This window comes from Vidua chalybeata, chromosome 10, assembly GCF_026979565.1.
Source record: "Vidua chalybeata isolate OUT-0048 chromosome 10, bVidCha1 merged haplotype, whole genome shotgun sequence".
NCBI lineage: Eukaryota > Metazoa > Chordata > Aves > Passeriformes > Viduidae > Vidua > Vidua chalybeata.
In genome coordinates, this window is record NC_071539.1 from 19,217,020 (window position 1) to 19,240,747 (window position 23,728).

A 23,728-nucleotide genomic window follows, 5' to 3' on the forward strand; every position below is an offset into this window, starting at 1 on the left:
GATTAAGGGCATTTTCTGCCTTTACCCAGTCCAAATTGTTAAAATTCCCATTTCCTCTGGCTACCTACACGAAGAGTTTCGTTTCATACCAAACAACAAGACAGCAACACACAACATTTTCCTGCTAAAGGAAGAGGGTACAGCTCTGGTGGGAAGGTCAGACTTCCTCTATGATTGCTGAGCCCTCACCATTCCCTTTACTGGCACCTTGGAGATGTGCTGTGGCTGGAGGGAGGTGGTGAAGCCTTGGCTGAACTGCAGTCTGCATTTGCTGACCTGGACAGATAAGCAGTGGAGTGGAGTCGAGTTTGCCAGGACCCTTCATGCCCAAAACTAGAAAGCCAAGTAATAGCAAAGTTCTTGAAGCATGGGGTTTTCCATTCTGCCAGGCTCCTTAGAATCAAGGAAAACGCCCTCCTCAATCCCCCTTCTGGTTCAATGGGATATTGGAGGCCTGGCCCTCCCCCTTCTGTCCTATCTCACAAACCAGTAACCCTAACAAGAGCAGAGATAAGCTCCTATGCTTCTTCTCTCATGCTTCTTCTCTCCAGTCCATTTTTGTCCCCAAAGGGTGTCTGGAGAAGTCAAAACACACCTCTGAGTTCCCTCTTTGGAAAAGAACAAACGTGACCAGAGATCCTGCATTGAGCAGGTATTTGTGTGAAGCGTCTGCCAGCAAATAGCCAAAAAATGCTGATGGGAACTGCTGCTTTCAATACCATGGCTCAGGACTATCTCCTTGGCTCTGGAGTCTCTGGTTCCCAGGGCTGTGCCAGAGCCAGGACCCAAGGATGATGGGACCTGTAAAGCCAGGGCTGTGGAGAGAGCAGGTTCAATACGAACAACAAGGAGCAAGATACCAGGACATTGTCCTTGTCATCATGGTAGAGCAATGGGTGCCGTAGCTGTCTCCGGATATGTGTATGTGTAGAAGACCCCTGGAAATAAGTAGCTGCAAACTTGGGGAAGGTGTATTCTTCCAAACCATGTGCTTCCTCTTCTAGCTCCACACTCATGGGAATCATGTCCAGGTCCACTTCCTCCAGCTTGTTGGGCATTGTTTCCAAGTCCTGTGCAGAACATGAGGGAAAAGCATATTTTCTTTTATTGAACTCTGATATGCTTATATTTAGTTTTGGTTTTTTTCCCCTTGGCCATAGGTCTTCCAGAATTTGCCTTTCCAGCTAACCCCAAAGCCATTTACAGTTGCTACCAACAAATCATTTGGACTCAGAGCTTGTCCTTCTGAGATGCATCCATTCCATATGGTCTTCCTGTCTTGGTCCTCAGCAAGAATATTGCTGATGGAAAATCCAGGTGTTACTGTTCACATCCTATACTTATCAATACCATTTTATTTTGCCCACCTCTTCCTACAAAATTCCAACCTCACAGCTATCAGGACAAGTATATCACAAATGTTGCCTTCTAGAGTATGGTATAACTTGTGTCATGAACTTTCAGCTTGTTTCAGGCAGAAAATCACTGAGAGAACTGTCAGCAGAGCATGAGGTTGGTGCCAAAATGCAGAGGGTGGTACTGTTTGGCTGGGCCAAAGAAACAAATGCAAAGTTTGAAGCTATATAGTCCCTAAACTGCATGTGACCAAAACTTTTGGGAACTCACCTCTGCAAGAGATGCCTTAGAGACTGGATAACTAATTTGGGGGATTCTTTCACTGTACAGAAGTTCACTAAACAGAACTGACCACTGATAGAATTCCAACAATCAGTGGACTTACACAAGGGATAAGCATGACCCATTACCAGTCTGCAGCTCTGTACCTCAAAACCCAGAGGAGCCTGTCCTTCTTGGCCTCCAATCACAGAAGGTAAAAACCCAAAAATTTTGTCCACCATTTCTTGGTCGCTGATAACATCATGATTTGTTGGTTTATTGGCAAGCACGTTCCTCTTCTGTCTTGCTTCTGCCTCCTCTCTCTCCTGAGTTAGCAGGTGTTCCTTTAAACACAGAAATAGGCATGACTTGAATATGAACATCATGAATGAACATCATTCTGCTAGAGTGAAGGGGTATGAAGATTAAACACTTTTACAAAGGTGTGTGACTGTGAGGTCCAGCTCTGCCAGTGCAGTGTTGAAACAGGAAGTCAAATGTTGCTTGTGTCAAGCAGTCACAAAGACCTGGCACATCAGCAGCAGGGCCCTGCTCTACAGCTGTCTTTATGGACTGTTGGCCTATTAGTAATGATGTGCAATTATATAAGAATTTAATCAACAACAGATAATACAGGAAAACCACAGAATTTCTAACAACAGAAAACCCCACAATATTTAAAATTTTAAAATGTTTTGTGTCAGGAGACTTGTAATAGCATTCAGCATATTTGGCTAAAGTGCCACCTTATGCTGCAATCAGAAATGTGTATGTATTTACCTTGTTATATTTTCAAAGCATCATTAAAAATAGGGTTACAACTATGTCTTACCATTCTTTAAATACAGCAGTGCTCAGAGGTTTGAGCAAGTCCACAGGTGTGAGCTGGGTAATGCTGGCCAGTGTTCCTCCACCAGCATACCTACCTTTTGTAATCTCATAGCTTCTTCCCTTCCTTTCAGTGGTCCCAGGGCTTGGATGAGATGCTTTTCTTCTTTCAAGTGGATATTTCTGGCTTCCAGCTTGTTCTGTGGACAACAGGACTATTCTGTGACTGTTTGTACAACTGCTAAACCAACTCCCTTCTGCTTTTAACAAACTGTCCACACCAGGACTTTGTCCCAACAGAGTCTTAGTTCAAGATCTGACATTTTAGGGAACAGTCCATAGGTAGAAATCTGCAAACTGGCTTAGTCCTGTTTGTACAACATTAGTACAGAAAGGAAATCAGGGAGAGGCCTCTCATGTGCTATAGACTGACAAGGGCAGCACCTACCAAGACACACTGCATTTGGATTCCCTTCTGGCAGTCCCTGAGTGCCACCTTGCTGTAGAAATTAATCTCCCCTTGCAGGACTGGCTGATACACACATATCTTATCTTTTCTCCCTTCTGTCACAGCCACTGCAGCTGTATCAGTGAAGTTTTGATCCATGATAATGATCACATAAAGCAAATGTAAACAAGATCAATCTGCTTAACATCTGCTTTTATACTTGGCAAGAGTTCAAAATAAAATACCCCAAAATGAATATCCACACCCAATGCTATGTTAAGGCAACACTTGCTGGTGATAAAATCTCTATTGGAATTCCATAGAAGCAATGTGTTCACAAGGTATCTGTGAGCATTACCTCCCTCTTTATCCTCTGGTAGGTCTGGCGAGCGAGCATGCCCCTTGCATATGCCTGTATGACACACGCAGCTTTCTTCTGCTCTGCCAGCTTCTGACGCAGCAGGAACCCGCGGCACAGGGCCTGGAAGCTGACGATCCGAGCCCGCGTGGCCTCGTACTGCTGAGCCAGCTGCCGGCTGCGGTACAGCGCCTGCAGGCGCCCGAAGCCCAGCAGCGCCTGTGCGTGGTGCAGAAAGAAGAACTCATTACGGTTCCAAACCATCGGGACAGGCTGGGATGTAAGTTGGGATGAGTAGAAGACAACAACATTTGGTAACTGGATAAAGACACTGGAAGTGGGTAATGTAATATTGCCCTTTATGCTTTGTTTTCTACCAGTAATAGGCCTTTAAAATTAGTATATAGAGTTATTTGGGGATCTGTTCTAGGGAGTGGCTCCAGAAACTGACAATGGTAGCATGGGATTAGGACAAGAGAAGGAACAGAGCAGAAATGAAGCCAGGAGAATGGAAACAAACAGACAGGAATTGCATCACTGAATGTTTCTGACTAAAACTGGCAGTTTCTCCGTCCCATCTCAAATGGGATCTATGGGATATAATAATAATAATAACAACAGTAATAATAATAATAATCCCTGCCACACAAATACATAATCTGTGAGTGTCCCTAGTTTTCCTCATCCAGAAAATGCACCATTTATAGAAGATCAGTTAGTTGTTTTCACACAAAATCACACAGAATCATCAAGGTTGGAAGAGACCTTCAAAATTATCTACTCCAGTTGTCAACCCAGCATCATCATAACTACCCCTAAACCATAGCCACAGGTGCCACATTCAGATGTCTCTTCAACACGTGCCAAGATGGTGACTCCACCACCAGCCTGGGCAACTTATTCCAGTGCTTGACCACTCTTTCAGTGAAATTTTTTTCCTAATATCTAATCTGAATCTGAACCTCCCCCGGCAACATTTTTAATAATGTGAGATTGATATAATGACTTTTCTGGTAATTCTTTTACAAATTCCCAGTTTTCCTGCAGTTTTCCAGTTGTGGAAGACACTTTGCTCATAGTGTGGTGGTGATGCACAAAGGCTAGGCTTGTGTTTCTGGCTATAAAAAGTGTGGGACCACTTATATGTCAGGTCTCTGGAGCCAGGCCTACCAAAGGTGAGTTGGGTTCCTATTTCACCAAAAAGCAGAAATGTCTCAGGTTCAGCAAGGCCTGAGAGGTCCCAGAGCCCTCCTTGGACTTTATACCTTCCTTTACACCCTCTCATCTTGTCTATTCTCCCTTCAGTTGAGAATATCTTGATTCCTAATATACCACTCAGTCTGGCAGGGCACAATATATAAACACACACACACAAATATATATTCATTGATACAACTTCATCTTACCATTCTGAATTCCTTCCGGCAGCAGTAGCCTCTCCAGGCTGACTGAATGGCTACAGCAGACCTCCTCTGTTTCAGGAACTGCTTCCTATGCAGACAGACATATGAGGTGACAAACAATAGGTTATTTCTGTTGTTTCTTATGATAGTAGTGGAGAATAAGGTGGCTTTTTTTTCTCTTTTATGCGATGTCCACAGTCTGATGTCAGCCTTGTTTGCTGCAAAAATACTCATAGCAACTACAGACCAAGTTAATTGCTGTGGTCAGAGAGCTCTGTAAGAACTGAAAACCCCTGACATCAAGACTGGACAAGTTAACTTCCCCATCTAGTAACCTCTTTCTCTCTGTTTTGCTGCCAGGACGAGGAGCCCATCTGAGCAAGATGAACCTCCCATGGTACAAACTCTCACACTGCAGCTGAAAAAGGCAGCACATAGCTCTGATGGGTTAAAAGTAAAAGCAAGGTGAGCCTTTTGGTTTGGATACTGTGTTGGATAGCAGGCAGAGTCTGAAAAAGAAAAGAGGGAAGATTTGGGGCATTTGTGTAATGTTTTTTAGTTCTTCCTTCACTATGGTCAAGAGTATTTCTAAACCAAACCAAGACTCAGTCCTATATAATGGTTCTGATTGAGGGGATACAAGATCCATGAGTACAAATCATGATGTAAAGCATTTAATGAGGACAAACATTTTTTGACAGCAACTAAATTTCACTTCTGAAGATACTTCAAACTAAACCAGACACAATGCAAGAATTAGGCATCTTTGGCAAACAGAAGGACTAGTTAATTTCCATCTGATTCTTATCAACGTCTTGTATCAAAGAAGCATCCTAAATAAGAGAATTCTTGTAGTTCTGAGAAGGACACAGATTCCATGGGGATTTCCTGCTTTCCAGATGTCTACTGTTTACTGAAAATATTAAGAGCAAGTCATCCTTTCAAACCTTCCTTTTCATACATGCCACAGCCCCGCATTTTGAAAAACATCACAAAAATAACAAAACTGAGCCAAAACAAATCTTTGTCCAACATCTGCATAGATACACTGTGCATTATTACATGATGAGCATGAAATTTAGGCTGGTGGAAGGTATAGCCTGATACATTTTGCACTCAAAATGCAGCATGGAGTGTGTTAAGCTGCACCACAAAGATTAGCTACTTCAAAATAAAGCAAATTCCCTTCTGTAAGATCACTGACCTGTCCTTCAATCCTCTCATCACCTTCTGGATAAGAAGTACCTTATCTGTGAGTATATTTTGGCGTTGCAGCTCCAATACAGTGTCATGATGATCCTGTTAAAAGAAAATGTGGATATGCCAGCTTAGCAGACATACCTACAACCTCTGGAAATGGGACATATGATCAGAAAGAGGCCCAAAATCAGTATGATGTAGCATAATGCAACTAAAATGCATTTATGGGACTGCAGTAGGAAGAGTGCACACCACCTGACCAGACTTGATCTAGATATAACCACCAACAAGCAAGAATCTGCCTGCAGCAAGACTGTTTTCAACTAGGGGTATGCTACAGGCAAGGTGTCCTCTGCAATAGTGCACTGGCATCCTGTTCTTTTTTATGCTCCAATACATTGCACTGTGCTGTTTCAGCTGCAGCGCTGTAGCACAGAAAAAGGATCAGCCTCTCCTACACCAAACTGTCTCCATTGAATCATCTGGCTTTCAAAAACAAAGATCCACCCTCAGATTCAAGAGAGAGTTTGTAAGACAACCCAGTCCTCCTTGGTTGCTACTCTTGCACAAGCAGGCCAAGCTGTACTGTGAAGCATCCAGTTTTTCATGAGAAAAGACAATAAACTGTCCTTTTTACTTACTTTAAGGAAAATCTTGGTCCTTCCAACTTGCCAGCTTTCATCCTTGCCCAGCACTGCTTCGGAGATGCTGATGCAGCTCTGTCGAGTATCATTCTTCAGCTGATGTGCAAAAGCATCATGATGTTAGGGCTTGGCTGTGAAACACAGCAAGTACTATGCAAGGATCTATTGCCCTGCATTCCAAAGGGTGAAGAGCAGGAACAGATGAGGTCTTGCAGACCTCTGGGCTGACAGTACAATGAATGAAAGTGGTTCAGCTCACATGGTCAGGAAGAGGAGGAACATGATTGCATGACTAAACATTCCAGAGTCAAGGTGTGAGGAGGACATCAGAGACCTGAGAAATGTGTGATCACAGAAAAAAAACATCTGAGGGCAATGGGAATGGGGCTGGTACCCTGCCTAGGATGTCTGTGAGAAGCAGGCCAAGGACAGCTGGACTTCAAAGCAACTGTGTTTTCAGCTAAGGTCGAAGGGAATATTTAACTATTTAGCTATAATTACTATGATAACAGTCCCTGTGATGACTTCTTCTGTGCTGACAGCTCTCTCAACTCTGGCAGCAGTCATTCAAGAACTTCCTGCTGTGGGAAAGACTAAAGCCTCATAAGGAAAAGTTAGATTAGCCTCAAACCGTGTTTTTGCTTGCACACCTTTTGTCGAAGAGACCATGGCAGAAGAACTCTGTATCTCTCGAAGAACTCCTCAAAGCTGTAGCGAACGGGGTACCCAGCTTTCCTGATCTGAATGGTCTCCATCATCCCTGAATATCGCAGCTGTTTGATACATAGCTCCCGATCAAACAACTGAAGGGGAAAGCAGACAAGGAGGAGACTTAGCACTGATAAAAGGTACACGTGCAGTATCCCTCAGAACATGTCTATTAACCTCCAGCCTCAGAGGGCCTCCAATTGGCCTACTGTGCTTTTTTAAATTGTAATTTTCTTCCATGCACTAAATTAATTCATTTCAAGCATAAACAAGTCACCCCAAAGGGTCTTCAATTTTGTGTATGTCAGCAGTAAAATCAGTCTGTTAACTTCAGTCTGGCTACCATTTTTCATTCTACCATTTTTTGTCCTGCAATTTCAGATGAACAGTGAATTGATCATATAATTTTGTAGGTGTGAATAGATGCATTAGCAACTTAGGCCTTTGGGCATAGCATGCAAAGCACAGCAGGCATGCTGCTCTTTTCTTCTTATTATTGTTTAATCTTTTCTGAGTTTAAAAATTGGCTCACTAAGCCACATGCAGTGCTTCAAAAATTTTTAAATCACTTGACCAACACCATACAAGGTTTTACAGTAGAACCAGGTCAAAATCCCCCAAGTCCCAGCCACACATCCTAATGACAAATGGATGGTATGTCAGATTAAGCCAAATAACCCCTCTCACAAACTCCCACAGCTCTCCTATTCTCTCTCAGGCTATTTCATACTATGAGCACTGTTGAGCCTAATGATTTTTGTTTGTTCCTGTGTTGAGGGGCTACAGATTTTTCAGATTTGTCTTTATCTTTACCGAAAAGGCGTCTGTAACTCTACTCAGGAATACACCTGTGTGTTTTTTTGCTATCCATTACTCTATGGTGTTTTTTTGAGATGCTTTTGTAAATTAACCATGCTATATCCTCCTATTATGTTTATTGCAAGAATACCCTGTACTCCATCTATTCTTGGAAGCAGCCAAGTACAACTATAAAATGTTACACAGAAACTGAGAGCCTTTTCTCATTACAAACTTTACCAAAGGTAAGACTCTGTACTGTTAGAACATTACCAGTGGTTTCTTGGAGTCATTTGGCTTGATGCAGCGGATGAAGTATGGCTGGCACTGCTCAAGGATTTTCATTAGTTTTTCCAGGGACTGCTTGAACTGTCCTCCCAGTGTTGAGAGCCGCTTGGTGGTATCCAAGCCCTGGGAAGAGAAAGCACATGCTGACTGCAACATCATTCACTCTCAGAGGCTAATTAATAAACCTTTGTATTTTTGTACAATGTAACAGTATCACACAAGCACCAGAAAAAAAATTATTTACCTACATGGGAGCTACACTGGCCATCTGCACCTTATTAATTTGTCTTTATTCTTGTAAAGAAACCCCTCACTAAGTGCTTTCACCTAGTTGGGCACTAAGTTCTAGCAGCAGGGGTGGTTGTGGTGGAAGTAATTCCACCCACAGGAGCCCACATGTACCTGTCTGTTCCAACCAAGGCTGTGTTTAGTGCTGGGCCAGGGTGCCAAGCTGTGATTTGTGGGAGTGTGCCTGAAAGCTTGGTGAGAAACAGCCACTCCCAATGCAGGAATAAACTCCAAGCCAGATATTTTGCTGCCATCATAGCTAGGAATGCTAAAGATCCAGAACAGCCCATTCCTTAGGGATTAGGATGGCTGATCACCTTGCTCATTAATACTACAGTAAGCAGTGAAAAGGCAAACTTTTACTGGAGTATAAACTATGAGGCACTCCAGACTTTCTCAGCCTCTCTGACAGCACAATTCCACCTGTCTTTTTCACACAAATCATCACATTAGTCCTAAGTTTCTACATCTCAGTATGGGCACATTAAATTACAGTGACAAGAGTACAGATTCCACTAAACAAAAGTACTCCACTGGCCTTTTACATACAGGCAATGAGCTGATCATTGCAGCACAACACGGCCTGTTTGTTTGTTAGTTTGTTTGGGGGGTTTGGTCTGTTGTGGGTTCTTGGAATTTTTTCAAAGTAAATAATTTAAAGTCCAGTGGCTCTCCCTTACTTCTGTGATCTTTAGGGTACCTCATCCTGCTGTTCTTACTTCTAAAGTGCCCTTTTGAATACTCAGATTTCCACCCTCTGCTTTAGCTACAGGGCAAGGCTGCCCTCCAGTGATCAATCATTCGTGTCTTTTGAAAACAGCTCCTGGGAATTTCTCATTGCAGCTCTGATGCATCTTAGGGTTAGCAAGCACCCAAAGTAGGTATAATAACAACATATATGTATTTTACTGATTTTCACTCTCAGGCCTCAGAGGCCTTTCTGCTGTACCATCAGTGGGATGGCCACACAAGGCCAAGGTCCATGCCCTCATGATCTCACACATGCGACATTGTTAAAGCTGAATTTGTTGTGGAGTTAATGGTGACTTTTCTGTTGTGGTGTGTCAGAAAAGGAACTCTAACAAAACTCAGGACAAAAAAGTGTTTTCTGGCACATCATTCATAATTCTTTTCTGTAGCCTGCTTCTTAGGCTTCCCAATGGTGGTCCCATTTATTTGAACATCAACAGCTAATTTCTGTGCATTCTGACATGGGGTAGCCCACATTTGTATTTCCTTTCTTGAGATACTACTGTACTTTTTTTTCAATAACACAGCCTTATTTATAGGGACAAGGCCCGTTAGAGCATTAGGGCAATGTAAATACACCTGCTATTTAATCTGGAGGTATTCATAGCATTTAAGAGATGTTAAGCAAGTTATCTGCTGTTTATACCACTTCTGACATTCTTTGCCCCAGGATGTTTACCTGTCCGTGGCCAGGTGTTCTGGACAGCAAAAAGCCACACTGGGACAAAGACAGAGGAAGAAAGGACAAGATCAGAAAACAATGCCAGGAGAATAGACACATAACAGGTAAGATAGCAAGCTGATTGTTCTGTATCCTGACAGGAAAACTCAGAGATGTAAACAAGCAAAAGCAAAAGTACCTTCACATACTGGTGACACTACATAGCTAAATGTTCAGAAATCAAGGTATTGGAAGTTGGAGCAGGACAGAGAACCTGAACTGTGCCTCACACTTTTGTAGTCCACTGCACTTCACACTTATTTTTACTAGGCACAGACACAACAGGCTCAGTGGAGTCTGTGATAATGACCCATCACACAGTTTTTTGTCACACAGTGACACATCCAGTCGGAGACAACATGTGGGGAGGCATCAGGACTTGTGGTTCTGAAACAGCCTGCAGGCATGGCTACACAGATGTCCAGGGTGCACACCTGGGAGAAAGGGCTGACATTGCACTTGTTTACAGCATGAATGCCAGACCCTGACTTTTCCTGCAGCCCCCTTGGCAGAAACAATTTGAATGAAAGAGACAGGGATTTGCAGAGACAGTGCAAAAGAAAGAGGAGATCAAGAACAGCCAGAGCTTTATGGAAGGCAGGAGAAATTAGTTGTTTCTGCAAGACAGTGCCAGTAAACCAACCTTGTAGACCTGATCAGATCCAAGATGCCGAATGGTCCCACGTCCCAGAATATGTGGGGTTGTTTCCACCTGGAAAATCTCTCTCAGGAATTTGTTTTTGGAGGAATGGACCACTTGCATTACATTAGCACTCAGTGTGTCACGATTTTTCTCCAGGAAATCTATAGGATGGAAACAATATTAGCCTGTCACCTTGGCAGCCTGCTGGCTCTAACACCACTGTCTACCTAAAATCCACTTTATTTCCAGTAACTTGCAGATTGGTTTAAAGTAATCCTTCTGATCTCCTGATCAACTTCAGATCAACACTGCCCTGGAGAGCCACACATCCATCATGCATCCAAGGGCAGGTCATGCTCTTCCCTTCACCCTCTGTATCCAGCAGAGATAGGCTCACCTTTTGATTCGTAAAAGACAACCCCAGCAAAGTGGTTGATGCCAAACTTGGTATCATGGACACTCTTAGGTGGGATGTAGACTTTACTTTTACCATGGAGGGAATTGATTTTGACTAGCATGGTGGCATCTGTGCCCTAGAAACAAATAGAGGTAAAAACGGATGGTTAAGCAGATTGTCCCCAGCACTGGCCTGTGCTCAGCAAACAAACAGAAGTGGTGCTTAGAGAAAACAAAAGCTCAAATTCTGCCCTTATGTGTGTAGTAGATCTGGAGAAAGTGCCAAAAGTATCCTCCCTTTTACACAGACCCCTGTCTCAAGCATCATGACAGAATACAATATCAAGCACAGGGCCTGATGTTCTAGGGCTGTACACAAGCCCCCATAACATTACTAACATCACCAGCTGGGCTGAGAGTTTACCAGATTTTTGGACCTTACAAGCAAAGCCCCCCACCAACCTTCTCACACTCTCCTACCCAGGAAGCTGTAAGGGATGCCTCCTCCTTCTCCTGGGCAGGCACAGTTCTTCTTGCATTCCCCAGCTGGTGCAAGACTCAGAGATCCCTGGACAAATCCCTGAGCAGATCCCAGTCAGCATGGCCAGACCATGAGTTCCAGAGGCTAGGCAGTCAGCTGGGTGCTTCTCTTCAAGGGGTGCCATCATGATGCCATCCCCTCATGGGCCATGCGAGCTCTCTGCACTCACCTGCACCCGAGGCAGTGGGGGCTTTGCTCTCAGAAGTCACGTGCTCTGGGAATCATGGAAGAGGTGCTTTCTTGATCTGTGGGACCACCCTCTTCTTGGGGAAGAAAGGGGAAAGCTCTCTGCCTGTACATGATCCTCTCAAATAGTTACCTGAAGGACTACAAATGAGCTGAGGCGGGGGCTTGCTTTTCTGGACCATTGTCATCTGATTCCTGCACCAACACTCCAGTTTAGCCTCACCATGCTCTGCAGCCTATGAAAATGCTCTACAGGGATGACTGAGGTCAGATGCTACTTTCATCTCTGCTCTTCTGACTGGCCTTTGCAGGATAACATTTCACAGAATCACAGAATCATGGCAGACAACAGCCACAGGCTTTCCCTCATGCACTAAGCAGGTCACCTTGTCATGGAAGGAGTTCAGGTTAGTCAAGCAGGGCCCTTGCTGACTGGACCTGATCAACTTATTGCTCTGTACCTGCTCTGTGATGGTTTTCAAAATGATCTGTTTATGACCTTCCCTGGCACCAAGGCTAGCTGCCAGGCCTGTAGTTCCCCTTCAGTTCCTCACAATGGTGACATTGCTCAATTAAGTGTCAGCAAGGGGAAGAAAGAGCAAGCTGCAGCCCAGACCAACAGCAGAACAATACTCAAACAATAAACAATTTCAAAGATTTCCCAAGAAGCCCTTGTAAAATGGTTGGGACTCCTTCCTTCTCTGTCTGGAACAGCGGTAAGAGTTTCAACAGCAAGGCACTAGGAAGAGCACATTCCATTAGAGAATGAAGCAGTTGTGTAGTGAGCTAATTTGAAAGAAACATCTATGGGGAGAAGATATTGCCTCTCCTAATGTATCTGAAGGCCACTTTTGCACTTTTGTGTGGCTAAACCCAAGTGTTACCTGTGAGCTGTATGCAAAGCCAGGCATTATGAGTGAAACCAGAAATTTACCTTTGGGAACCTGCTCTCTTCATCAATGAGGGAGATGATATTCATGGGCTTGAGTGCAATGACTTCCAGAGCCTGGTGGTTATCAGTGAAATCAATGTTGTTCCAGGCAATGTGCTCTGCAAGGTATTCCTCTTGCTCCAGCTTGAAGACATGGTGCACAAAGAACTGCTGAAGGTGCTCATTTGCAATATTAATGCACAGCTGCTCAAAGCTGGGGAAGAACAAGATGAAAGCCCATGGTCATCTTTGGCCAGTGCTGCAGTGCTCTCTGCTACTTGTTTAGCCTCTGCAATAAATGCATTCCAGATACACCACTGCCATATTCCACAGTGCTGGTGACTGCCATCGCTGCACATCGCCAATCTTAGCAATCCAAGGGAGGCATTTTCTGCTGTGGCAGAGACCAGCAGCAATGACCCAGCGGATGACTGAATGTTGCTGAGTAGGCAAGAAAAGATTTTTTATGTGTTTCAAGAAACTCCAGAGATAAATGGGAATATGTAACTGTGAAAATTGCTTGACTTATGAGCATGTGACATGTTTCTGCTTGCACTTTATGCTGCACCTGAGTATCATTACTGCGTACTTGCTGTGACACACTGTGTGTGTCTCTGGGGTGCTCACCACAGTGAGGACCCATGGGCACTGCAGATCTTGGGAACAGCACAAAATAACAGGAGAGAACACAAAAGACAGAAGACAGACTGTAGAGATCCCAGATTCTGTTCCAAAAGTCACTGAGGAACATTATCCTGCTGAAGGCAAGAGGCATCAGTTGAAATGAATTGCAGAGACTGCAGAGTACTGCAGAGTACGTGCTGATGGTTTGTGGAGAACTGATGGTACCTGACAAATTGAGGGCTGCTACCCCTCCCCCCAGAGAGAAGGGCAAACAGAAATGCTGCTTTGGGAATGGAAACACCAGTGGAAGACACAGCAGTGACAGGCAGTGACACAATGATGTGCTGACCAGGAACTTTGCTGACCTGCCCTTAGGAGTAAAGAAATGAAGCAGAAAAAAAAAAAAAAAAAAAAAAAAGCTAAAACCCAAAAAACCAACCAAGCAAAACCCACAAACAAACAAAAACCCAAAACCAACAACAACTGCAACAAAAAAAACAACCAAAAGAAACCCAAACTAAAATGGTAGAACACTGAGAAAAATGTAAGCATGAGCTGAAATGGGAAACACAACACAGTCTCCTTTGTATGTCAAATGTACTATATGTCAAATGTATCCTAAGAGATATTGTAAAATGCTATGGAACAGGAAAGTTTGGTACAGAGACACAGGGATATACTACATCCTCACATAGTGGCAGCCTGCCATAATAGCTCCATAGCAATCTCCCTATAGAAAATTCCTCTGGTTCTGGAACAGACATGTGCAATACCTGCACTAAAGTTAAGGCTGGGGAAGGAGGCAGAAATATAATCAAGACTGAAGAAAAATGGAATCTGCATGATCAAAACTGGGAAAATCCAGTAATGGAATTTTCACTATTTTTCTGAGAATCAGGATGATGATGAAAAAGCATGTGTTTCTTTGTTTTTTTCATTCTTTCCCTTTATATCAGCTGTTTTTCAGCTTCCTATTGCATTGCATCTGGAGTTTCCTACCTGTTGTTGCTGAAGTTTTCAAACCCAAAAATGTCCAGCAGTCCAATGGATTGATGTCTGTCTTTAGGTTTCTGAGAAGCTGGGTTGAAAATGGCTGAGTTGATTTTGTTCACGATCCACAAGAAAATCCGTCCATATATACCCTGAGAAAAAAAAAAAATTAAAGAGGAATTAGAGCCCATCATTAGAGACTTTGGATATAACTTACTGCTTGCTATTGTGCTGTCAAGCTATGCCTGAGAACTGCAAGGGCCTGGAACCCCTGGGTCAATGTTTATCACATGGGGCTCCTCAGCCAGGAAGAAAGACAACTCTGAAAGCATCCCCAGTCTTTAAACAGGGAAGCTGTGAGCACCAGTACCTTCACAAAGGCATCCCTCCCATTGGCAGCTTGAACCACATTCAGAGGCCTGGACACGCTTTCTCCTCGGACAATGATGGAGAGGTTTGTGAGGCTGTTCTGGAGTTCACTCGAGTCCACCTGGAGAAACAGTCATGGTAACCTGGTCATTCCAGGTGAACAAAGGAAATCCAGCAAAGTTTGTGTCAGGAGGAGGACTGTGACAAACTGCTTGTCTAGCAGCATCCACTGGCAACTTGCTGTCCCATTTAAAATCCTCCCAGCTTGGAGAGACATCTGCAACAGCATGACTGGAGTGTCAGCAGGACAGAGGCAACATGCCTGTTGAATGTTCATTCCTACATTATCTCCAGAGATGTGCTCTGCCAGCGTGCTCATGGGACAAGGGAGAAGGAAGAACCAGCAGGAGAAGATGAGAGTCCATTACCTCGAGCAATTTGGTGGCAATGGAGAAGTGTGGAGAGTCTATCACATCAGAGCAGTCCAGGTTGTCGTACACAGCCGCTGCAAGGAAGAAACAGCCAGTCTCAGGGGGAACCATCACTGTTGTTAATGTAGCTGTATTTCTGTGACCCCATAACACGTGGAATGTGGCAAGGTACTCAGTTCTCATTTGAAACTGACAAGTTTGGTGAATTTACCAATGAAGGTCCTGATTTCACCTGGATCCTGAGATCTACAGGGCTCTGTCATGCCTAGAACGTCAGGCTAAAAACAGCAGCCAAACTGATAAGGTTATTCATTTAAAATAGTAATCTTTGGGGATCTGAGGAAGTGATATCTGACTCCAGAAAATGTGTTTCTGGAAATGTTTTTCCTGTGTATCTGACTTGTGGGAAATTTAGACAACAAAGAGGAATAAAAGAAATCCCTAATTTTAGTAGTCAGCATTAATCCAAAGAATCCAGCTGGCATCTCTGTATTGGGCCTGCAGTATCACAAAGCAAGGAGCTCTTTTCTAAAATGTGAAAGCTTCTGGCATGTGCTGGTGGGTCACACTGTCACACTGTGCCTGTCCATTCCAGAAGTGCACCTGTGCAGGTGAGTGTTCAGCAGACTTAAGCAGGAGGATGACTGCTATTATGTCCAAGGCAAACATCACTCCTGTGTCCTCTGGCCTGTGTAGAACAACAATCAGCAAATATAAGATGGCATTATACTCTATTGTTTCAGTTTGTGTGATAAGGGCCTGTTTACAACCATGAAGACCTGACAGTGTGACAAAATAATAATAAGATGCTGTTTTTTAAATCACATGGCAGTGGAGTCACAAATCAGAATTTCATGGTGCTTTTCTGCCTGCCCTTCCAACTCTGTTCACCTGTTAGTACAGGTCAGAGCAGCACAACCTAATCTGTGCAGGTGGAAGCAGGAAGCACCCAAGGGAAGTACCTTTACCATCAAGTCTGAGGAAAGGTAAGCACAGGCAATGCTGAATTTACCTTGGAACTCTACATTCCCTAGGTGCAGGATCGCAGCCAGCAGCTTGCTGATGTCCCAGTGCTCAGAGTCTGAGAACATGAGGATCTTCATGGCCGAGCGGATGTGGGCATAATCCTTGGCGTCATTCCGGCTGTCACAGGACATGCAGTTACCCTGCAAGTACCACACCAACAGGTAAGGAAGATCCTCCTGCTACCCAGACAAGGAAGAAAGCACGTGCAGACTGACAAGCCTTTGTACACAGGGTGGCTATCCTGTGAGTCCACAAGGATGCAAAGTAAAAGCCTATTTAGACATTCTATATCCTCCTCCCATGATTGTAACTTCCTTCATCTTTTCTCTCAAAAAGAACGCATTAACAGAGGGCTCAATAATGCATTTCTCCAGGGCTAGACTGAATACTGGGGAAGCCAAAAGGAGAAGTTGATGGGAAGGCTGCTCTGGAGCATAGAAGGACAGGAAGCTTTGACAAGGTTACCTACATTTACAAGGCCATGCCTGTTTCTTTGGTTTCCTCTCTCTGCCTTGTCAATGGAAAATTAAGAGCCCTCGTCCCAAACCAAAGAAGGTTGGATAAGTAGTAGAAGGCAGATCTCAAAATAAAAATATTAAGTCCTAGTGGAAGGCAAATGGAAGCATCCAAAGCAGCATCAGAAGCATGTCCATCAAAGCTTGCACAGCAGGTCCTAGGATGCTGCTGCTAAGAGAAACTATTTTCAGCCATAATGGAGATGGGGAAATGCCTTTTTTACCCTTGCCATTTCTGACAATATAGTGTGAAAATCACAAAAATGAAATATTCCTAGACATTTCAGTTTACAGCATGTAAACATGCCAGCTTGTACCAAGAGCTGACCTTTACAAAACCATGGATATGTTCTCCTTTAATCAAATCCTCCTATTTCGGTATCACAGTGCCCTACTACTGACCCAGGAGCCTTTTTATGGAATAGCCAATGGGCTAATTCCACTAATTGCACTCATCAGTTTTGCTGCAAGATCACTGCCATTTTGAAAACATTACATTTGAAAAACCTCCACAACTTTAATGGTTTTGCTTTTGAGACTCCAGAAACAGACTTGTTTTCATTTCCTAGAAAATAGATGCCCAGCTCATCTAACTTCAGTAGAGGAAGGACTTAAACACATTCTTTCCACAGCTGTAGAACAGCCCAAATCTAACCAGCTGGCATATTTAATATGAGGTATATACACAGGCTAAAGGATAGGATTTTCATGATGGCTTTCATGTCCTAAATCACTCAATTAGCAATTTCCACAACCTCACCTATGAAGATCCCACTTCTGCCACAATGGCATCGTAACTCATGATCATTAGCATCAAACATGGGAGGTTACACTGAATGCCAGCTGCCTGCATTATATATATAAGATTTTTTAGATATAAGAACTAGGATTCTTAATAATTTTCCTCTAAGATACACATATGTGATTACTGTTCTCCCTGGCATGAGATCCCTTGCATTCCTTTGAAATCTGGGTGTCTGTGGAAGTGGGGGATGTTGTCCACATTCTGTTTTAAGATGTCCTTTATGTTTCTTAGGTCTGACTTTGACAGAAAGCTTTGACCTGCCGCAAGCTGCTTCCCACTGGTGGACAATACAGTAAGTGTCTGAAACTGATGCTCACAGCATTTTTGGTATTACTGCTTCTGGTACTCTAAGGGAAGGACTGTTCATATTTGGTAACTACCATCTGCAGCTCCTAGTGATTGCAATTGCTTGATGGAAGAAGCAAATGGCAGAGGCATAATGGAGAATAAAGCAGAGATTATTACCATAGTGAGATAAGTGTACTCTGAAGCAGTGCCCAGATTCAGCATCTTTTTCTGCTCTGTATTCATCCCCATTAGCATGCAGTAGAAGATGTGATAGTTCCTCTCCTCTGGAGCCTAAAAATAAAAGAAATAGTCCAAGGGACTGCCTTGTCAGGATAAGCTTCTAACACAAGAACAGGCAGAACATACACCTGCCAGTGCCCTCACCTGCCGGCAAACCCGGGACTTCTCCAGGAGAAACTGTTCTATCCGGGCTCCTTCTATCACACCATTTTGGTTGAAGTGAATATCAATGTATTTCCCAAAGCGGCTTGAATTGTCATTTCGAATTGTCTTGGCATTTCCAAAAGCTGATGGGCAAGGGACAGAGATAGTATCTGTATTATTGCAGTTCGTGAACATCAAGCCTGTTTTTTTCCCCTTCTACTTTACTGCTAGTATTTTACACATTGTGTTCCAAATGACAGTGCTGAGAAGCACTGGAGAATGTCTTGTCTGAGTCTGTCTCCTGAAGAGAGGGGCAGGCATACTGTGCACCCAGAAAATTGGGTCCTAAAAGACATGTTCAAATGATCCAAATGTGGTCCATATCTGGCCAGCCAAGAGATCTGGGCAAGTCTGAAGACCTCCAGAATGATTTACTGAGAACATCTTGATCCCTGTGCAGAGAAAGATGGGTGTCTCAGGGAGCTCCCCTACAGATACAGCTATGCTTGGCCAGTCACTTTGTCACTGTCTAGGGCAAATGCCAAACCAGGGGGCTTTGCCTTGGGCTCTGCAATCCCAATGACTCTTGTGCTCCTGGCAGTTCCAGGGTGTATATACTACAGAGGCAACAACTCATCCTACAGTGTGAGAGCAAAGCTGCTGTGGACTGCATGGGAACAGGGCAGAAAAGTATAGAGAACATCTACAGTGCATCATCAGTGTTTCAGGGGGGTTACCAGTTAAGCAGATACAATGGTTCAAGGATCTGTTTCTGATTCATTTTATCCTGAGACAAATGTGGTAAATCAGCCATGTTTGCTAAGTAACCCACCTTCCAGAATGGGGTTGGCCTCTAGGATTTGCTGCTCTATCCAGGAATGCTGGCCACTGACAGCTGCCAGAAACTGTAGTATTAGCTTTGTACTTTCGGTTTTACCAGCACCAGATTCTCCACTGCAGTAAGAAATAAGATCATTACAGGCTTCCTTTCTTTTTTTGGTAACGTGGCAGACCAAGTTACAAAAAAAACAATCCCACTTGAATTTACCCTGTGAATGGCAGATCAGACTGTCTTTCATAGAGGGCTGGAAAATTTGAGTCTTTCATCATCTTATCTACTCAAATTTAAGTTGTTTCTCAGATTTAGGCTGAGAACTAAATTCTCCCACTAATTAAAAACAAGCAGATCCAGGGAAGACATTCTGTACCTGTACAAATTAAATGACCACTTGCTTTTCTTCTTTATTGCACTACCAGTTTGTCAATGCTAGTGTTAGCACATAGCTGAGTTGGCTCAGCTATAATCATATGCTATTGCAATGAGACTATCTGCTTCTTCACATTGATGACAAACAGAAACTGGATTCTTTATAGGAGGAAGAAATTTTCCATCCACCTTTGGGTTAGCAGAGGTTATTTCTCTTGAGGAAATGTCTAGCCTTGGAAAATACATGTAACAAAATATCCTGTCTCCAAGGTAAAAGATAGCCCTACATCACACACACTCAGGTGTTATGTTTCTGTATGTAGTGACCACGTACAGAATGTACAACCACATGCAAAGATTCTGAGAGAAAACAATGGGCTTCAGAAGTCCTTTGCTTACGTTTTACCTTTTGCAGTCCTAACTGAAAAAGAAGGAGCAGGGAAGAAAATATTTCCTTCCTGTTGTCTCTAGTTTCATCTGTGCCCTTCCATTTGGAAGGTCTGGAGACCTTCCTGTGTCCACCTGTGTCCACAAGATGCCCCAAACCATGCCAGACTTGGTTTCTGCTATTTGTCCTCTCTGAGTCCATTCACCTGATCACACAGCACTGGTCTCTCTTATTCCTCTTCATATTGAAGTAACAATTATCTGCAATGGCAAAGACATGAGGTGGAAGCTCTCCAATCCTCTTGTTACAGTAGAGTCTGATCTGATCCACCGTGTAGAGGGGCAGCAGCTGGTATGGATTCACTGCTACAAGGATTGATCCTGTGTAAGTCTGGAAAACAGTTGTGAGGATTATTGCTACAGCAAACCTGCAAACAAGAATACAACCAAAGCCACTTGCAGTATAAATCTAAACAGAAGCAGGAGGGAAGCCTAGGAGATCATAGCACTTGGGTGAGGCTGAGAGCCCAGTTCCTCACTATCAGCTGCTGGTACACATCCCAAGATAAGGAGGGGTTTGCCCAAGGAAGAATGCTAGGTGTGATCTCCTTGCTAAATGGCAGCTCAGTCCTCTGTCTCAAGCTGAAGTACACAGAAGTCCACTTTGACCTGGCACGTTGGTGCTATCATAAGGGGTTTTGCAGTGTTTTGTTAAGCTGCTTTTGTATTCTAGTGCAGATGTAGCTGAACTTTGCTAATGGACCAATTTACAGTTGTGCTATTCATACAGCGATTTAGAAACATTTGTAAACAGCACCACCAGTGAAATGAAGGAGGCTGTTGAAAGCTGTGGAGATACAAGGCAATAATATGGTTTGAAAACTACATTAAACAAATGTAGGCCGCTAGAGTTTAATATAACAGGTCTATACACACACCTTGTTAGTTGTAACTGTAGGATATATAAAATCAGTCATTTTTTACACTAAATATCATCACACCTATGGTTTAAGAGGCAGCTTCTTTCTAGTACTGTATATAATATGGGAGGCAAAGCATGGGAAAACATGAATATTAATTATAACATTACAAACTGGAAACTAAGGAAAAAGAAAATAAAAATGCCAAATTTCCAGGTTCCAGATAAAACCTGTAATGGACAAAATATCCAAATTTATTCATTAGCCATCTTATTACATCAAAATCAAGTAAATGTTGGCTTGGACTGGGAGACAGTTGAAATCATGTCACTGCATACTAGTTAGGCTGATCCTCCAGGTAATAGCAGCAGTGAGCTGTAACATGGGCTGGATTTAGTTCACTGTCAGTGGCTGGTGGCAATGATTGCTCTGGGAGAAAGTAAGTGGAGTCACTACCTGTGCCAGCACTGTGACTGAGGGGCTGCTGGTAGCTCTCTTCTTCACAGACAAAGTACTTGAGTGAAAGAAGAGAAAAACTGTGTTGTGTCTCCTTGGCACCCTCAGTCATTAAAGTCAGAGGGCCCCATGTGTGAAAGGCTCACAGGCTGCTCAAGTGTAGAAGCCGTTCCTGGAAGTGACCTGGAAGTGACCTGGCTGTTCCTGGAAGTGACTGTGGCACTCACATAGATTTTGTGCTCCTGATGTCGGATGAGGAGGTTGTGCACCATGCCAGCTTCATGGAGATCCCCGAGGCGGATCATGTCCTCTACCCCCTGGACGGAGGAAGGGTGCATCAGGTGCACCATGTGCATATTCCGAGCCGTGATCCAGTGCTCCTGACAAAGGCAAGGCACAGACTTTAACGTGTCATGCTGTGGCTCAGGAGCAAACAAAGGAGAGCTGGGTTAGACTAGAGTAAGCTTCAGCATAATACATGCTCAAGCAAGCATGTTCTAACACACAGGTGACTGGCCTACAGGAATTAACTGGTTTAAAACACTGAATGAAGCCATTCAGGTGGGTTCTGAACCAATTTTAACACTGTTCAGAGTGTAACTCTGTCATCACAGGCAGAACATTGTATAAGGTAGGGATGAACTGATTCCAGTGGGATGATGTTTCCACCTAAAGTTTCACCAAATTTAGAGATTGGAGCCCATCCATTTCCTTTTCCTAACCATGTAGATATAACCTCTATCTTATAAAGCTCTGAATCTTCCTAATGCTCAGTCCTGGAGATATCAGGTGACCATCCTATACTTGCCTTATTTCTATAGCCTTTCTTCCAGTATATCCTACCTATATCAAAGTCAGACTACCTGGATAGATGGAGCTTTGGTCTGACCCAATAGGGCCTTCTTTTGTACTTTGTACTTTTACATTTTATGTTCATCTTTTACAGAAGTTTATAGCATAGCCCACCTTGCCTTCATCATCCTCCAGCAAGATCCGTCCTGAGTCAGATTCCTTCACAACTGCCCCAATAGGGACATTAAATTCACTGTTTGGTTGAGTGTCCAGCCACACATGATCACCCTGGGGAGAAAAAAGCTACTGTCAAGTACAGTGACATACTTGATGCCATGTAGCTCACAGGCAAACACCTCTTGGTCTTCCTTTTTTAGTTATTTGATTTCTTTAACAGTGTTTAACTGAGTAAGTTCTTACTGCTTGCAGGCAGTACATTTACAGACCTCTGAATTCTACTCCCATCTCCACAGCTGATCTGGAACATGACTTTGGACAGGTCATCAAACCCAGCTGTCTCACAAGAGGAAATGAGGCAACACTTTTTCCAAGGACAGCAACAATGCAGCTCCAGTACCTCTCAGAGGCTGGCTGGGGACATAGTGAATGCTGGGGAACTGGCTTGGCAGCCTCACATGAGCTATGATACTTTCTCAGAAGAGATTCTTGAGAACATAGACTTTACCAGGAAAGAGAAATATAAAGGGAAATTTTAGATATATATTTTTCCTGCTATAGCTGAAATGTGAGTGCATGCACGATCTCTCTCATGAAAAAACCGACCAACATTCTTTATCCAGCCCAGTTCCTCTCTTCACATAGGTAGAGGCTTATCAACATCTGGCACCTCTGCAGAGCAAGCAAGAACCTGCTCTGCTGTGCCTGGAGAAAGGGGTGAGACACAGCTGCCCTTTCCTAGGAATAAGCAACATCTTGGTGTTGCCTGTACCAGTGTCCTGGTTATACTTCCCTACTCCAGGCTCTCGGGAACACCTTATCTTGCTCCAGTCCCTAATACAAATTCAAACAGAAAGATGGAATAAAAACTGAACAGAGTTATAGATCAGTGGACTTTCTAGCTGTGTCTTGTCATATACAACTTTTGTTACACACCACAGCACCGATTGTCATAGTTTCAATGTTTTTACATTGAAACAATGAAAAAAAACATTGAAAAAATTTCTTTTTCCTCTCAAAATACTTTGTGGCTTACATTTAAAACCAAACAACCAATTTTAAGCATCCATAAACACTGCACAAGATTATGAAGAATGTTACAGACTAACAGCTCTTATTTGTGTTAAATAAAACTTCAAAGGTAACTTGTGTAGTTTTAGTGCCACACCTTGTGACAGAGGTCACCTGCTCAACAAGAGGATGGCCTGGTAAGGCAAGACACCTCTGCTTCTCTAGTCTAGGCTGAAATTGTTTATACCTTGTTGATACTGGGTTATTGCAACTTTCTTTTGATTGAATCATGATGGTAAGGTAATTTTCCTCCTCTTTGGGCCTCAGGCTAATCCGTCAATCAGAGCAAAGAGTAGGACTTACCTTTCTGAAAACCACCATTATGTTTCAGGTCACTGTATGCAACCTGCATGCCAAAAACATAATGTTAGATCAGAAAAGGGCTTTGATGAGAACAGACAGCAGGGTTTCCTTGCAAAAAAATAACATCAAAATGTCTTAAAATAATTTTGTTAAAGCAGAAGAGATCATAGTAAAATAGAACCAATGTAGAAACAATTACACCATCTACAAAAAGCAAAGAACCTGCAGCACTGGG

General features: G+C 43.3%; 1 protein-coding gene across 3 annotated transcripts in view; it reads right to left on the reverse strand.

Moving 5' to 3' along the window:
* Nucleotides 1–23,513, reverse strand: part of MYO7B (myosin VIIB) — a 48,241-nt gene extending 24,728 nt beyond the window's left edge. The window contains exons 1-23 of one of the 3 annotated variants that reach the window (XM_053952050.1): nt 23,494–23,513; nt 22,117–22,230; nt 21,378–21,530; nt 19,981–20,165; nt 19,013–19,134; nt 18,181–18,323; nt 17,974–18,087; nt 16,175–16,328; nt 15,160–15,236; nt 14,733–14,852; nt 14,372–14,514; nt 12,752–12,962; nt 11,092–11,227; nt 10,695–10,855; nt 8,278–8,415; nt 7,149–7,301; nt 6,496–6,594; nt 5,859–5,953; nt 4,658–4,742; nt 3,324–3,470; nt 2,544–2,645; nt 1,785–1,961; nt 861–1,070 (exon numbers count right to left, since the gene is read on the reverse strand). In XM_053952050.1, coding sequence (XP_053808025.1) covers nt 861–1,070; nt 1,785–1,961; nt 2,544–2,645; nt 3,324–3,470; nt 4,658–4,742; nt 5,859–5,953; nt 6,496–6,594; nt 7,149–7,301; nt 8,278–8,415; nt 10,695–10,855; nt 11,092–11,227; nt 12,752–12,962; nt 14,372–14,514; nt 14,733–14,852; nt 15,160–15,236; nt 16,175–16,328; nt 17,974–18,087; nt 18,181–18,323; nt 19,013–19,134; nt 19,981–20,165; nt 21,378–21,530; nt 22,117–22,230; nt 23,494–23,511 — 3,057 coding nt within the window. In that variant the 5' untranslated portion in view covers nt 23,512–23,513. Of the gene's footprint in view, nt 1–860; nt 1,071–1,784; nt 1,962–2,543; nt 2,646–3,251; nt 3,471–4,657; nt 4,743–5,858; nt 5,954–6,495; nt 6,595–7,148; nt 7,302–8,277; nt 8,416–10,009; nt 10,049–10,694; nt 10,856–11,091; nt 11,228–12,751; nt 12,963–14,371; nt 14,515–14,732; nt 14,853–15,159; nt 15,237–16,174; nt 16,329–17,973; nt 18,088–18,180; nt 18,324–19,012; nt 19,135–19,980; nt 20,166–21,377; nt 21,531–22,116; nt 22,231–23,493 lie in introns of all 3 variants that reach the window. The other 2 variants (XM_053952049.1, XM_053952051.1) reach the window with 2 other exon arrangements.
* Nucleotides 23,514–23,728: the final 215 nt, after the last annotated feature.